The sequence below is a fragment of the Salvelinus fontinalis genome, chromosome 13, assembly GCF_029448725.1.
Source record: "Salvelinus fontinalis isolate EN_2023a chromosome 13, ASM2944872v1, whole genome shotgun sequence".
NCBI classification, from domain to species: domain Eukaryota; kingdom Metazoa; phylum Chordata; class Actinopteri; order Salmoniformes; family Salmonidae; genus Salvelinus; species Salvelinus fontinalis.
This window is the reverse complement of record NC_074677.1, coordinates 29,769,303-29,784,135: the sequence shown is the minus strand read 5'-3', so window position 1 is coordinate 29,784,135 and position 14,833 is coordinate 29,769,303. Positions and strand designations below refer to the sequence as shown.

The window sequence follows — 14,833 nt, the reverse complement described above, 5'->3', positions numbered from 1 at the left end:
TCTCTAGGACGGTCTCTGCCGCCCTCTGGTGACAGGTGGAACCATGACATAATCTGTAAGATCCCTCTGTCGAGCAGTGCATTTCAAACAAATCCAACCACAAAGACCAGGAGGTTTTCCAATTGTTACGTTCCCCAGTTTCTGTGTTCTGTTTTGTATTTGAGTGTGTGTTTCAGGAGATGGCTTCCTGAAGTACTCCCCAACCAGCTGATTGGTCAACCCCAGGCTAATTGGTGATTGGAGCTGACCCCGCCCCCTCGTCAAGAAGCAGCTGACTCTAATCACCATTGCCACCTGAAGATAAAAGCCAGTGTTCTGCCCAAGAGAGTGAAGATTGAGAGAGGAGAGAGAGAGATGAGATAAGGAGTAGAGATAAGGAGTAGAGATAAGGAGTAGAGATAAGGAGTAGAGATTTGGAGATTGAGAGAGAGAAAAATTAGATTGTGATATAGTGTGGGTTGTGTATCAGAAAGTGTGGTATGTACTGTTGTTGTTGGTAGCAGTTTTTCTATGTCCTGTGTTTGTGAAATCGTTAATAATTACTCTGTTTCGTTTGTTCCCAGGGGGGAAGGAGAAGGCACTTTGGGAGTGCTTAGGCAAGAGGCCTGCGGGCATACATATACCCGTAGTATATTTACTGTCTAGGCACACTAGGTAAGACCTGGGCGGACCACCCCCTGTATTTTGGTTAGGGCACCAGGCGGTGTTAAGTTAGGTAAGTTAAGTGGGTAGGCAGGTTAGATAGGAGAGGGGGAACTTTGATATTTACTTTCTTTGCTTTGGTTCCGTCCAGCCCCTTTTCCCCATATTACCGTGTAAGAAAATAAATTCTAGTAAACGGTAAATTCTGCTTTTGTGTCATCCTTACTCGCACCTACAGTCCATACCTCTTGCACTTCAGAGTTGAGTTGTAGCAGGGAGTTGCGTTCCCTCTTCTCAGAGGCGTGCGTAACATAATGGGGGCTCATCCGGGATTCCATTAAACCCACCGGACCCTGCTGCACTGAGCTCTCTGTGGTTAGTGATTGAGGTGTGATGGTAGATTGTGAGTTTAGATGACTTGTTTAGTTTGTGTTTTCAGTAGATTGTTGTGTACAAGATGGCTGCCTCAGCCATCTCCAAGTTCATTGAAGCGCCCTCTATTGATTGTTTGGTGAGGTTTCGAAAAGAGGACCTTATAGCTATAGCTGACCATTATGGATTTGTTATCCCTGAGAAAGCCCTAAAGGCTGAACTTTTGGTGCTAGTCAGGGAGGGTTTAGTGAGAGAAAGAATTCTCTCATTGAAAGGAGAGGAGACGGGTAGACTTTCCGATGCCAAGTCGGAGGACAGGGCAGAGGAAGGGGTTGCTCGTACCCCCTTTACATTGCCTCGATTCGATCCTTTATCTTCTGCTTCAGGTCGTTCAGACGGGACCGCTAGGCTAAAGGTGAGGCTGGCCCGGTTAGAAATGGAGCAAAAAGATAAAGAGAGACAAATGCATTTTGACCTTGAAATTAGGAAAATAGAAGCCGACAAGGAGGTGAGGATCCGACAACTGGAGATAGAAGCTGGCTCCGGTACGACTCCAAAAGCTGCTCATCATCAAGCCCACTTTGATGTAAGTAAAAATATCGCTTTAGTCCCTCCATTCCGAGAGTCGGAAGTTGATTCCTATTTCTCTGCGTTTGAGCGTGTGGCCGCTGCGCTACATTGGCCACTCGAGGTTTGGCCGCTCCTGTTACAATGTAAATTGTCTGGGAAAGCCCAGGAAGTAGTAGCTGCTCTCTCCCTGGAAGACAGTTTACACTATGATACAGTTAAAACTACCGTGTTGCGGGCTTATGAGTTGGTGCCTGAAGCTTATAGACAGCGCTTCAGGAACCACAAGAAACCCTCTCACCGTACTTTTGTTGAGTTTGCTAGGGACAAAGAGTCTCTGTTTAATCGATGGTGTTCCGCCAGCAAAGCTAACACATTTGCTGATATTCGGGAGTTGATGCTGTTGGAGGATTTTAAAAGCAACCTCCCAGATAGAATTGTAGTTCATTTAAATGAACAGAAAGTGGTGACATTGGCCCAGGCAGCGGTATTGGCAGATGAGTACGCTTTGACACACAAGACTGTCTTTGGTGCACCTCGTTTTGAAGGTAGACTGATTACGTCATCAGTGCCTCATTCAGGTCGCTTTTCCTCTGACAAGCCTTTTCATGAGATCCGTGAATGTTTTTACTGTCACCAAAAGGGTCACGTGATTGCGGACTGCCCAGTTTTGAAAAATAAACCGAAACAGTCCCAGTCACCGTCCCCAAAAAGGAAAAGTTTGGGTTTAGTCAAGTCTTTGGCTCGTCCGTTGGTCCGAGGTATTGATTCAGCATTTGAGAAACCGGATCCTGTTTATGCTCCGTTTATTTCTGCCGGTTGTGTTTCCTTAACTGGAGAACAAGCTGATCAAAAGCCAATTAAAATCTTACGAGACACCGGGGCGGCGCAGTCAGTAATTATTACTGATGCTTTACCCTGGTCTCCTGAAACGTATTGTGGCTCGCATGTTATATTACAGGGGATAGAGACAAAAACAGTACCTGTACCATTACACTGGGTCCACTTAGTGTCAGACTTGGTATCAGGACGTTTCCGTGTTGGTGTAGTGTCTACACTGCCAGTAAAAGGAGTCACATTGCTATTAGGGAATGATATTGCTGGTGGTAACGTTACTCCTGTATTAGAGGTAGTAGACAACCCAGAAATTAAAATTGCAGATGAGAAATTGGTTCAAGCATTTCCACATGTTTTTCCTGCTTGTGTGTTAACGAGGGCACAATCTCGCAAGCTTGGAGATGTGGTGGATTTGGCTAGTTCCATTTTTGAGAATATTGAAGTAGAAGACAATGCACCGAGTATTCCTTCTGCAAGTCCGACAGTTTTTACTCCTGTAAAAACTAAGGAAGGGGACTGCGAAATCGCGCCCCAATTACATGACATTCTTTTGTCTGTCACCCCTGAGAAGGTGATTGAATGTCAAAAAGGAGACACCAGTCTTCGTAAGTGTTTTGCTTCGGTAATTTCCATTGAAGAAGCTAAAACTAGAGAGACTGCCTACTTTATGGAAGCAGGAGTTTTGATGCGTAAATGGGCAGCTCATGACACCGTTAATGACTGGAGTGAAGTGTGTCAAGTGGTTGTTCCTACACCGTTCCGACAGCAGGTGCTGTCACTCGCCCATGACCAGGCGTGGTCTGGACATTTGGGGATCACAAAGACTTATAACCGGGTCCTTCGTCATTTTTTCTGGCCAGGTTTGAAGTCTGACGTGGTCCAATTTTGTAAAACATGTCACGTATGTCAACTCACTGGGAAAGCGAATCAAACAGTTCCTAGAGCACCGCTCTACCCGATTCCTGTGGTGGGGGAACCGTTTGAAAGAGTGATAGTTGATTGTGTAGGTCCGTTGCCGAAAACCAGGTCAGGTAACCAGTTCCTATTAACAATAATGTGCAGTGCTACTCGATACCCAGAGGCTATTCCTCTCCGTACTATTACGGCTAAGACTGTGGTGAAGGCACTGGTGAAGTTCTTCTCTACGTTTGGACTCCCTAAAGTAATCCAAACTGATCAGGGATCCAACTTTATGTCCAAAATGTTTTCAAATGTGTTAAAGACATTGTGTATTTCCCATCAGGTCTCAAGTCCGTATCATCCAGAGAGTCAAGGGGCTCTCGAACGCTGGCATCAGACGCTGAAGGCAATGCTACGCAAGTATTGTATGGATACCAGTACCGATTGGGATGAGGGGGTGCCCTTTGTCCTATTTGCTATTAGGGAAACGATACAAGAGTCCTTAGGGTTTAGCCCTGCTGACCTTGTGTTTGGACATACCCCAAGGGGTCCGCTGAAAGTGTTGAAGGAGCATATCTTATCTCCTACACCCAGTAGCGCCCCTAAAAATGTGTTGGATTATGTCAGTAAGATGCGGGAGAGACTGCACGCCGCATGTGCGTTGGCCCAAAAGTCTCTTTTCCTCTTCGCAAAAACGCATGAAGGTGCATTATGACAAAAAGGCTGTTGGTCGTTCTTTTGCACCAGGAGATCAAGTTTTAGTTTTGTTGCCAATTCCTGGCTCGTCTCTGTCAGCACGTTTTTCTGGACCATATCTGGTGGAAAAGAAACTCAGTGACACAAACTATGTGATAAAGACCCCAGATCGAAGGCGTTCTTCTGGTGTGTGTCATATTAACATGCTAAAAGAATATTATGTACGTGACTCTCCAGACAGCTCCTCAAGTAAGCCGGTCCAGCCCGCCGTCTCCAGTGTGGCTGCGGTGGTGCTGAAGCCTGGCTGGGACCTAGAGCAGGATAAGGAGGATGGGTTGGAGTTACGCCATACGTTACAGCAGTGTGAACGCCTATGTAATTCAGAGATGCTGAAGAAGTTACCCTCTCAAATGGAACATTTGGATAACGATCAAACTAAGGACCTTATCCTATTGATAAACAGTTTTCTCAGTGTGTTTCAGGACGTTCCAAGTCGCACGTCCATCTTGGAACATGACGTGGATGTAGGGAATGCTGCTCCTATACGTCAGCATCCGTACCGGGTTAATACAAAGAAAAGGGAGGTAATGAAAAGTGAGGTAGCTTATTTATTACAGAATGACATGGCAAAACCCAGTAACAGCTCCTGGAGTTCCCCATGTATTCTTGTTCCTAAGCCTGACGGTACGTCCCGCTTATGCACGGACTATCGTAGAGTAAATGCAGTTACAAAGTCTGATTCTTTTCCTCTACCTCGATTAGATGACTGCATTGATAGAATTGGCTCTGCTGCTTACGTTAGTAAGTTAGATTTGTTAAAAGGTTATTGGCAGGTGCCTCTGACCTCTAGAGCTTCTGACATATCGGCTTTTGTTACGCCTGATAACTTTGTACAATACACTGTGATGCCCTTTGGCATGTGTAATGCACCTGCTACTTTTCAGCGTCTAGTTAACATTGTGTTTGCAGATGTGCCAAATTGTACTGCATACCTTGATGATGTGGTGATACATTCCTCTACTTGGTCTGATCATCTCTCCACTTTGAAAAGTGTGTTTCAGCGGTTGGAGAATGCTTCTTTAACCCTCAATTTGGCCAAGTGTGAGTTTGGGAAGGCTACGGTGACTTACTTAGGGAAACAAGTGGGACGAGGTCAAGTGCGCCCAGTATCTGGCAAGGTGGAGGCAATTGTTGCTTTTCCTGCTCCCACGACTCGACGCCAGTTGCGCAGATTCCTAGGGATGGTAGGGTACTATCGTACATTCTGTAAGAATTTCTCGACGGTAGTAGCTCCCCTTTCATCTCTGCTTAGTCCCAAGGTACCATTTAGGTGGTCCAAGGACTGTAACCATGCTTTTGAGTCCGCTAAAGCGCTACTTTGTAGTGCCCCAGTGCTTGCCGCCCCCAACTTTGACAAACCTTTTAAGTTGGAGGTTGACGCTAGTATAGTGGGGGTGGGTGCGGTTCTCTTACAGGAAGATGAAGACGGAGTGGATCGGCCCGTCAGTTTCTTCTCCCGTAAGTTCAACTCGTGTCAGTCAAGGTACTCCACAATTGAACAAGAGACGCTAGCTTTATTGTTAGCCTTACAGTTCTTTGAGGTATATGTGGGATCCAGTGCCTTTCCTGTAATGGTCTTCACGGACCATAATCCTTTAGTGTTCTTAAAGCAAATGTACAATCAGAACCGCCGCCTTATGCGGTGGGCTCTGATTGTACAAGGATATAATGTACAGATAGCCTATGTGAAGGGCTCAGCGAATGTGGTTGCTGACGCTCTATCACGGGTTTACTAACTGGGGAAGCGTTGCTTTTTGTTATTACAAACTGTATTTTTGCAATTTTTGTGGTGGGCGTGTTACGTTCCCCAGTTTCTGTGTTCTGTTTCGTATTTGAGTGTGTGTTTCAGGAGATGGCTTCCTGAAGTACTCCCCAACCAGCTGATTGGTCAACCCCAGGCTAATTGGTGATTGGAGCTGACCCCGCCCCCTCGTCAAGAAGCAGCTGACTCTAATCACCATTGCCACCTGAAGATAAAAGCCAGTGTTCTGCCCAAGAGAGTGAAGATTGAGAGAGGAGAGAGAGAGATGAGATAAGGAGTAGAGATAAGGAGTAGAGATTTGGAGATTGAGAGAGAGAAAAATTAGATTGTGATATAGTGTGGGTTGTGTATCAGAAAGTGTGGTATGTACTGTTGTTGTTGGTAGCAGTTTTTCTATGTCCTGTGTTTGTGAAATCGTTAATAATTACTCTGTTTCGTTTGTTCCCAGGGGGGAAGGAGAAGGCACTTTGGGAGTGCTTAGGCAAGAGGCCTGCGGGCATACATATACCCGTAGTATATTTACTGTCTAGGCACACTAGGTAAGACCTGGGCGGACCACCCCCTGTATTTTGGTTAGGGCACCAGGCGGTGTTAAGTTAGGTAAGTTAAGTGGGTAGGCAGGTTAGATAGGAGAGGGGGAACTTTGATATTTACTTTCTTTGCTTTGGTTCCGTCCAGCCCCTTTTCCCCATATTACCGTGTAAGAAAATAAATTCTAGTAAACGGTAAATTCTGCTTTTGTGTCATCCTTACTCGCACCTACAGTCCATACCTCTTGCACTTCAGAGAGTTGAGTTGTAGCAGGGAGTTGCGTTCCCTCTTCTCAGAGGCGTGCGTAACACAATGCCTCACAAAGAAGGGCACCTATTGGTAGATGGGTAAAATTTAAAAAGCAGACATTGAATACCCCTTTGAGCATGGTGAAGTTATTAATTACACTTTGGATGGCGTCCTTCCTAACTCAGTTGCAGGACAGGAAGGAAACCGCTCATGGATTTCACCATGCGGCCAATGGTGACTTTAAAACAGTTACAGAGCTTAATGGTTGTGATAGGAGAAAACTGAGGATTGATCAACAACATTGTAGTTACTAATTGACAGAGATGGCCGACTGAGATGGCCACCTCGCTTCGCGTTCCTAGGAAACTATGCAGTATTTTTTTTTTATGTGTTATTACTTACATTGTTACCCCAGGAAATCTTAGGTTTTATTACATACAGTCGGGAGGAACTATTGGATATAAGAGCAACGTCAACTCACCAACATTACGACCAGGAATACGACTTTCCCGAAGCGGATCCTCTGTTTGGTCCACCACCCAGGACAATGGATCGGATCCCAGCAGGCGACCCAAAACAACGGCGCCGCAGAAGGGGCAGACGGAGCGGTCTTCTGGTCAGGTTCCGTAGGCGGGCACATCACGCACCGCTCCCGAGCATACTACTCGCCAATGTCCAGTCTCTTGACAACAAGGTAGACAAAATCTGAGCACGGGTTGCCTTCCAGAAAGACATCAGAGACTGTAACGTTCTTTGTTTCACGGAAATGGCTCACTCGAGACACGCTATCGGAGTCGGTACAGCCACCTGGTTTCTTCACGCATCGCACCGACAGAAAAAATAATCTCTCTGGTAAGAAGAAGGGCGGGGGTGTATGCCCCCGCCCTGATTTAACGAGACATGATGTGATCATAACAACAAACAGGAACTCAAGTCCTTTTGTTCACCTGATTTAGAATACCTCACAATCAAATGCTGATCGCATTATCTACCAAGAAAATTATCTTCGATCATACTCACAGTCGTGTATATTCCCCCCCAAGCAGACACATCGACGGCCCTGAACGAACTTCATTTGGCTCTATGTAAACTGGAAACCCCATATCCTGAGGCTGTATTTATTGTAGCTGGGGATTTTAACAAGGCTAATCTGAAAAGAAGGCTCCCTAAATTGTATCAGCATATCGATTGCGCGCCCCTGGCTGGCAAAACCCTGGATCATTGTTATTCTAACTTCCGCGACGCATATAGGGCCCTCCCCCGCCCTCCTTTCGGAAAAGCTGACCACGACTCCATTTTGTTGCTCCCAGCCTATAGACAGAAACTAAAACAGGAAGCACCCGTGCTCAGGTCTGTTCAACGCTGGTCCGACCAATCGGATTCCAAGCTTCAAGATTGCTTCGATCACGTGGACTGGGATATGTTCCGCATAGCGTCGAACAACAACATTGATGAATACGCTGATTCGGTGAGCGAGTTTATTAGCAAGTGCATCGGTGATGTTGTACCCACAGCGTCTATTAAAACATTCCCCAACCAGAAACCGTGGATTGATGGCAGCATTCGCGCAAAACTGAAAGCACGAAGCACTGCTTTTAATCAGGGAAAGGTGACCGGAAAAATGACCGAATACAAACAGTGTACCTATTCCCTCCGCAAGGCAATCAAACAAGCTAAGCATCAGTATAGAGACAAAGTAGAGTCGCAATTCAACGGCTCAGACACGAGAGGTATGTGGCAGGGTCTACAGTCAATCACGGACTACAAAAGAAAAACCAGCCCCGTCGCAGACCACGATGTCTTGCTCCCAGACAAACTAAACAACTTATTTGCTTGCTTTGATGACAATACAATGCCATTGACACGGCCCGCTACCAAAACCTGCGGGCTCTCCTTCACTGCAGCCAACGTGAGTAAAACATTTAAACGTGTTAACCCTCGCAAGGCTGCAGGCTCAGACGGCATCCCAGCCGCGTCCTCAGAGCATGTGCAGACCAGCTGGCTGGTGTGTTTAAGGACATATTCAATCAATCCTTATCCCAGTCTGCTGTTCCCACATGCTTCAAGAGGGCCACCATTGTTCCTATTCCCAAGAAAGCTAAGATAACTGAGCTAAATGACTACCGCCCCGTAGCACTCACTTCCGTCATCATGAAGTGCTTTGAGAGACTAGTCAAGGACCATATCACCTCCACCCTACCTGACACCCTAGACCCAGTCCAATTTGCTTACCGTCCCAATAGGTCCACAGACGACGCAATCGCAATCACACTGCACACTGCCCTAACCCATCTGGACAAGAGGAATACCATTGTGAGAATGCTGTTCATCGACTACAGCTCAGCATTTAACACCATAGTACCCTCCAAACTCGTCATTAAGCTCGAGACCATGGGTCTCGACCCCGCCCTGTTCAAATGGGTCCTGGACTTCCTGACGGGCCGCCCCCAGGTGGTGAGGGTAGGTAACAACATCTCCACCGAGCTGATCCTCAACACTGGGGCCCCACAAGGGTGCATTCTCAGCCCTCTCCTGTACTCCCTGTTCATCCATGACTGCGTGGCCGTGCACGCCTCCAACTCAATCATCGAGTTTGCAGACGACACTACAGTGGTAGGCTTGATTACCAACAACGACGAGACGGCCTACAGGGAGGAGGTGACGGACCTCGGAGTGTGGTGTCAGGAAAATAACCTCATACTCAATGTCAACAGAACATAGGAGATGATCGTGGACTTCAGGAAACAGCAGAGGGAGCAGCCCCCTATCCACATCGACGGGACAGTAGCGGAGAGGGTGGAAAGTTTTAAGTTCCTCGGCGTACACGTCATGGACAAACTCAAATGGTCCACCCACACAGACAGCGTGGTGAAGAAGGCGCAGCAACGCCTCTTCAACCTCAGGAGGCTGAAGAAATTCGGCTGTCACAAAAAACACTCACAAACTTTTACAGATGCACAATCGAGAGCATCCTGTTGGGCTGTATCACCGCCTGGTACGGTAACTGCTCCGCCCACAACCGTAAGGCTCTCCACAGGGTAGTGAGGTCTGCACAACTCATCACCGGGGGCAAACTACCTGCCCTCCAGGACACCCACACCACCCGATGTCACAGAAAGGCCAAAAATATCATCAAGGACAACAACCACCCGAGCCACTGCCTGTTCACCACGCTGTCATCCAGACGGCGAGGTGAGTACAAGTATCAAAGCGTCAATGCATCAAAGCGGGGACCGAGAGACTGAAAAACAGCTTCTATCTCAAGGCCATCAGACTGTTAAACATCCATCACTAACATTGAGTGGCTGCTGCCAACATACTGACTCAACTCTAGCCACTTTAATAATGGAAAAATGTATGTAATAAATGTATCACTAGCCACTTTAACCTGTTGGGGATGGGGGCGCTGTTTAGACTATTTATGCTAATTGGGTAATTTTTGAAACGGCTTCCCACAAAATCCTTGATCGTACAATATGCATATTATTATTATTATTGGATAGAAAACAGTCTATAGTTTCTATAGGAGTTGAAATTTTGTCTCTAAGTGGAACAGAGCCCATTCTACAGCAATTTCCCTGACATGGAGTCAGATTTCAGAAATGTTGGCCACTGTTCTGAAGTCAGTTAAAAGGGCACTGTTATTGCTATGACTATGCGGACACTTCTTACGTCTTCCCCTGGATGCCTTTACGTGATGACGATTCCAATGGGGTCGATTGCGCGTTCACAGGCCCTATAAATTAAAAAACCCTGTAGCTAGCAAGTCTTTCCTTGGTGCGTAACGCGCGTGCTGGACACCGACCCGCTCCTGTTCCAAGCGTTAGTTTAGCCTGTTATATTTCTCCGGTCATCTTTTCACTCGTTATAGGAGTTAAAAACATCATAAGGTAGTTAATTTAAAGCGTTTTATAGCAATTTATATCCGTTTAGTGCGATTTTGGGACATTTATTTTTGAAACGATGTGAATAGCTGGGCACGCTTTTCAGTTCATCCCGAACGCAGTTGGCATTTCCACATGGCAAGAGGACAGCTTTCCACCAAAAGACGATTACTCCCAAGAAAGGATCCTTTGCCCAAGATACTGATGGAAGAACAGCTCAAGGTAGGACATTTTTATTATGATAAATCGTGTTTCTGTCGAAACATTTTAGTGGCTTAGGACGCCATGTTTTTTGACGTAGCTTCGCTTGGCGCAAACTGTATTGAAAAGTAAGGATAAATTAAAAAATGTAATAACGCAATTGTATTAAGAATTAAATTGTCTATCAATCCCTGTCCACCCTATATTTTTTAGTCACGTTTATGAGTATTTATGTATAAGAGTAGATCACTGTCTAAGTGGCGCAAGGACATTTTCTGACCAGCTTGTCTACATTTCACATTGTCTAACCATGATTTTGGTGGCTAAATATAAACATTTGCGATCAAACTCTATATGGATTGTGTAATATGATGTTACAGGAGTGTCATCGGAAGAATTCTGAGAAGGTTAGTGAAAAAATTAATATCTTTTGGCGATGTTGACTTTTATCGCTCACTTTGGCTAGAATCAATGCTGGGCTGCTATGTGCTATGTGCTATGCTAATATAACGATTTATTGTGTTTTCGCTGTAAGACACTTAGAAAATCTGAAATATTGTCTGTATTCACAGGATCTGTGTCTTTCGATTCGTGTATGCTGTGTATTTTTACGAAATGTTTGATGATTAGTAAGTAGGTAAACACGTTGCTCTAAGTAGTTTTTCTATTCCATTTGTGACGGTGGGTGCAATTGTAACCTATGCCATCTACCTGAAATATGCACTTTTTTCTAACAAAACCTATCCCATACCATAAATATGTTATCAGACTGTCATCTAATGAGTTTTTTTGTTGGTTAGGGGCTATAAATATCTTAGTTTAGCCGAATTGGTGATGGCTACTGGTGTTGGTGGACAAATAAAAGATGGTGGATTATGCTAATGTGTTTTTAGGTAATAGATGTACATCTTTACATATTGTGTCTTCCCTGTAAAACATTTTAAAAATCGGACATGTTGACTGGATTCACAAGATCTGTGTCTTTCATTAGCTGTATTGGACTTTAATGTGTGAAAGTTAAATATTTAAAAAAAAATTCGCGGCACTGGTTTTTCAGTGGGGGGGGGGGGGGGGTGTGCCGCTAGCGCCACGCTGATCCTAGACAGGTTAAACAATGCCACTTTATATAATGTTTACATACCCTACATTACTCATCTCATATGTATATACTGTAGTCAATACCATCTACTGCATCTTGCCTATGCCGTTTGGCCATCACTCATTCATATATTTTTATGTACATATTCTTATTCATTCCTTTACACTTGTGTGTATAAGGTAGTTGTTGTGGAATTGTTAGGTTAGATTACTTGTTAGATATTACTGCATGGTCGGAACTAGAAGCACAAGCATTTCGCTACACTCGTATTAGCATCTGCTAACCATGTGTATGTGACAAATAAGATTTGATTTGATTTGAAAAGAAGGAAGCCTGTAAAGAAAAAAAATATCCCAAAACATGCATCCTGTATGCAACAAGGCAAAAAATGTGTCAAAGCAATTAACTTTTTGTCCTGAATACAAAGTGTTATGTTTGGGGCAAATTCAATCCAAAACATTACTGAGTACCACTCTCCATATTTTCAAAAATAGTCGTGACTACATCATGTTATAGGTACTTGCTTGTAATCGTTAAGGACTGGGGAGTTTTTCAGGATAATAAAGAAACGGAATGGAGCTAAGCACAGGCAAAATCCTAGAGGAAAACTTGGTTCAATCTGCTTTCCACCAGACACTGAGAAATGAATCACCATTCAGCAGGACAATAACCTAAAACACAAAGCCAAATCTACACTGGAGATGCTTACCAAGAAGACAGTGACTGTTCCTAAGGTACCAAGTTACAGTTTTGACTTAAATCTACCTGAAAATCTATGGTAAGACCTGATAATGGTTGTGTAACAATGATCAACAACAAATTTGACAGAGCTTGAATTATTTGGAAAATAATTATGGGCAAACATTGCAAAATCCAGGTGTGGAAAGCTCGTAGAGACTTACCCAGAAAGACTCACAGCTCTAATCGTTGCCAAAGGTTCTTAACAAAGTATTTACTCAGGGATGTGAAGACTTAAGTAAATGAGATATTTTATTTTCAAGAAATTAGCAAAAAAAAGTTTTTACATGTTTTCACTTTGTCATTATGGGATATTTTGTGTCGATGGGTGAGAAAAAGAATATTGATTTAATCCATGGCATTGCTGTAACACAACAAAATGTGGAATAAGTCAAGGGGTATGAATACTTTCAGATTTCACTGCATACCTGCATACCTGGGGTCCTGGATGGCGCAGCAATAGAAATGTTACACTGAAATGGAGACATCTGCAGGTTTCCATACATTCAAAAACCTTTTAGAATTCTGAAGAAGCGTAGATGCCACGTCAAGAAGCCCACATTTAATTCAAAGATACTTTATTGGGCAAGAATTCTTTCAGGAACCTTAAGAGATAAGGAATAACCATTTAATAACTAATTTATTTCAGTGTACTGTCATTCAGCACCATAATGAGGCACAGACCTATGGAGGACATGAAATCACACTTAACTTATACTTATTCATGTCTTCATGTCATTAAGTTGTTACTTGTTATGACCAAATGCTAGGTCATGCATGACAGACTTGTTAAGAGTGTGTCAGTGAGGTACAGTACATGTAGACGACGACGTAGACTACAATCTGCAGACTCAACGGTCCCGGGCCTGCAGCCAAACCAAACAGATGAAATTCTGCTCTAGACCTTTATGACAATGAATAAGTACTCCACCCTCGGGACCACCCTCATAATCACACTGGCGCAATCCACAATGGCCCTATTGCCTCCCCTAAAGACATCTCCTTGTCATCCACTGCAACACCCTCTATGGATAGCATAATATTGACTCAAAGCAATGCATTCACAGATCTAACCTAAAATGGCAAAAGGTGTTGAAATAACTCTACAATAACGTCACAATAGCGTTACACACAGGTGTGAGGGTAATAGGGAGCCCAGACCTGCAGACATTACCACAAAAGAAACGTTAACTTCAGGCTTCATTGTCTGATACTGGACCATGAAAAGCTACAATTCTGGACTATTTCCTTTTGGAGCAGTACTCTCCAGGCTGATTTGAAACCCTATCCTGTGAAAAAGATCCTTGGGGGACCCCCATCTGGCAGTCCTCTGTATTATTGAGGAGAGAAGAGGAATTTAAGGAGATAAAAAAGCGTCTGCAGCCAGCTACCACGTAGCAGTAAAATTAACGCCCAGCAGTCACACAGTACACTGTCATGGCTTTAGAATAAACAGACATAATACTGGTGGAGAGAGTCAGTTGGCTCACTCTATTCCACTGGTATGGAGAGAAAGGAAGAGGATGGGAAAAGCAGTCCAGCTCAATCATTCCCAGAAGAGGCCATGAAGTTACTCACACACACACACACACACACACAACCACACACACACACACACACACACACACACACACACACACACACACACACACACACACACACACACACACAGTGTAGGTACTACTTCCACACTCTACTCCTCTACTTTGATACACTTGTGTATATCCTCCATTCACAGTATCGAAATGAATGGAAGAGACTCGGATACACAGGATATGTCCAATGCGGTTCGGCAAGTACTCTCTCTACTAATAAATGAAAAGCAATATTTTCATGGTACAGCTGATCCAATGCAGTATGGACATGGTTTAGTGTAGAGATGTTGTCTGGACTAGTGGACTTACTTTGGTTGGGCCTGCAGGGTCTGTTCCCGTCTGAATCATGACCCCCGGCTGACATCAGACACGAGCAGCACACACAGCCTTCTACCTGAGAGAGGGAGAGGGAGAGGGAGAGGGAGAGAGGGAGAAGGAGAGGTGGGAGAGAGTGAGAAAGAGATGGGTATATTGTCATTCAATATCAATTAAATTGTTCTCATTACATATATCTTTGTGTATGTACTGTATTATTGTGTATTATAGGGACTCTTCTAATCATGATGATAATGGCCTGCATCCCCTAGCTACTGGGGGACAAAACACTCATCGATTAAAAAGGGTGTCTAGCTTTGGCAGGACCCTCATAGTCGACACACTGCTGAGACCCTGCATGAGCGCTAACCCGGGCTTGGGGAAA

At 44.5% G+C, this 14,833-nt stretch overlaps 1 protein-coding gene across 4 annotated transcripts in view; it reads right to left on the bottom strand.

Annotated features, from left to right (window-relative positions):
• LOC129868400 (transcriptional regulator Erg-like) overlaps nucleotides 1-14,527 on the bottom strand; it is a 67,025-nt gene extending 52,498 nt beyond the window's left edge. For all 4 annotated transcript variants that reach the window (XM_055942340.1, XM_055942342.1, XM_055942344.1 and 1 more), the window contains exon 1: nucleotides 14,443-14,527. In XM_055942340.1, coding sequence (XP_055798315.1) covers nucleotides 14,443-14,481 — 39 coding nt within the window. In that variant the 5' untranslated portion in view covers nucleotides 14,482-14,527. The remainder of the gene's footprint in view (nucleotides 1-14,442) is intronic.
• Nucleotides 14,528-14,833: the final 306 nt, after the last annotated feature.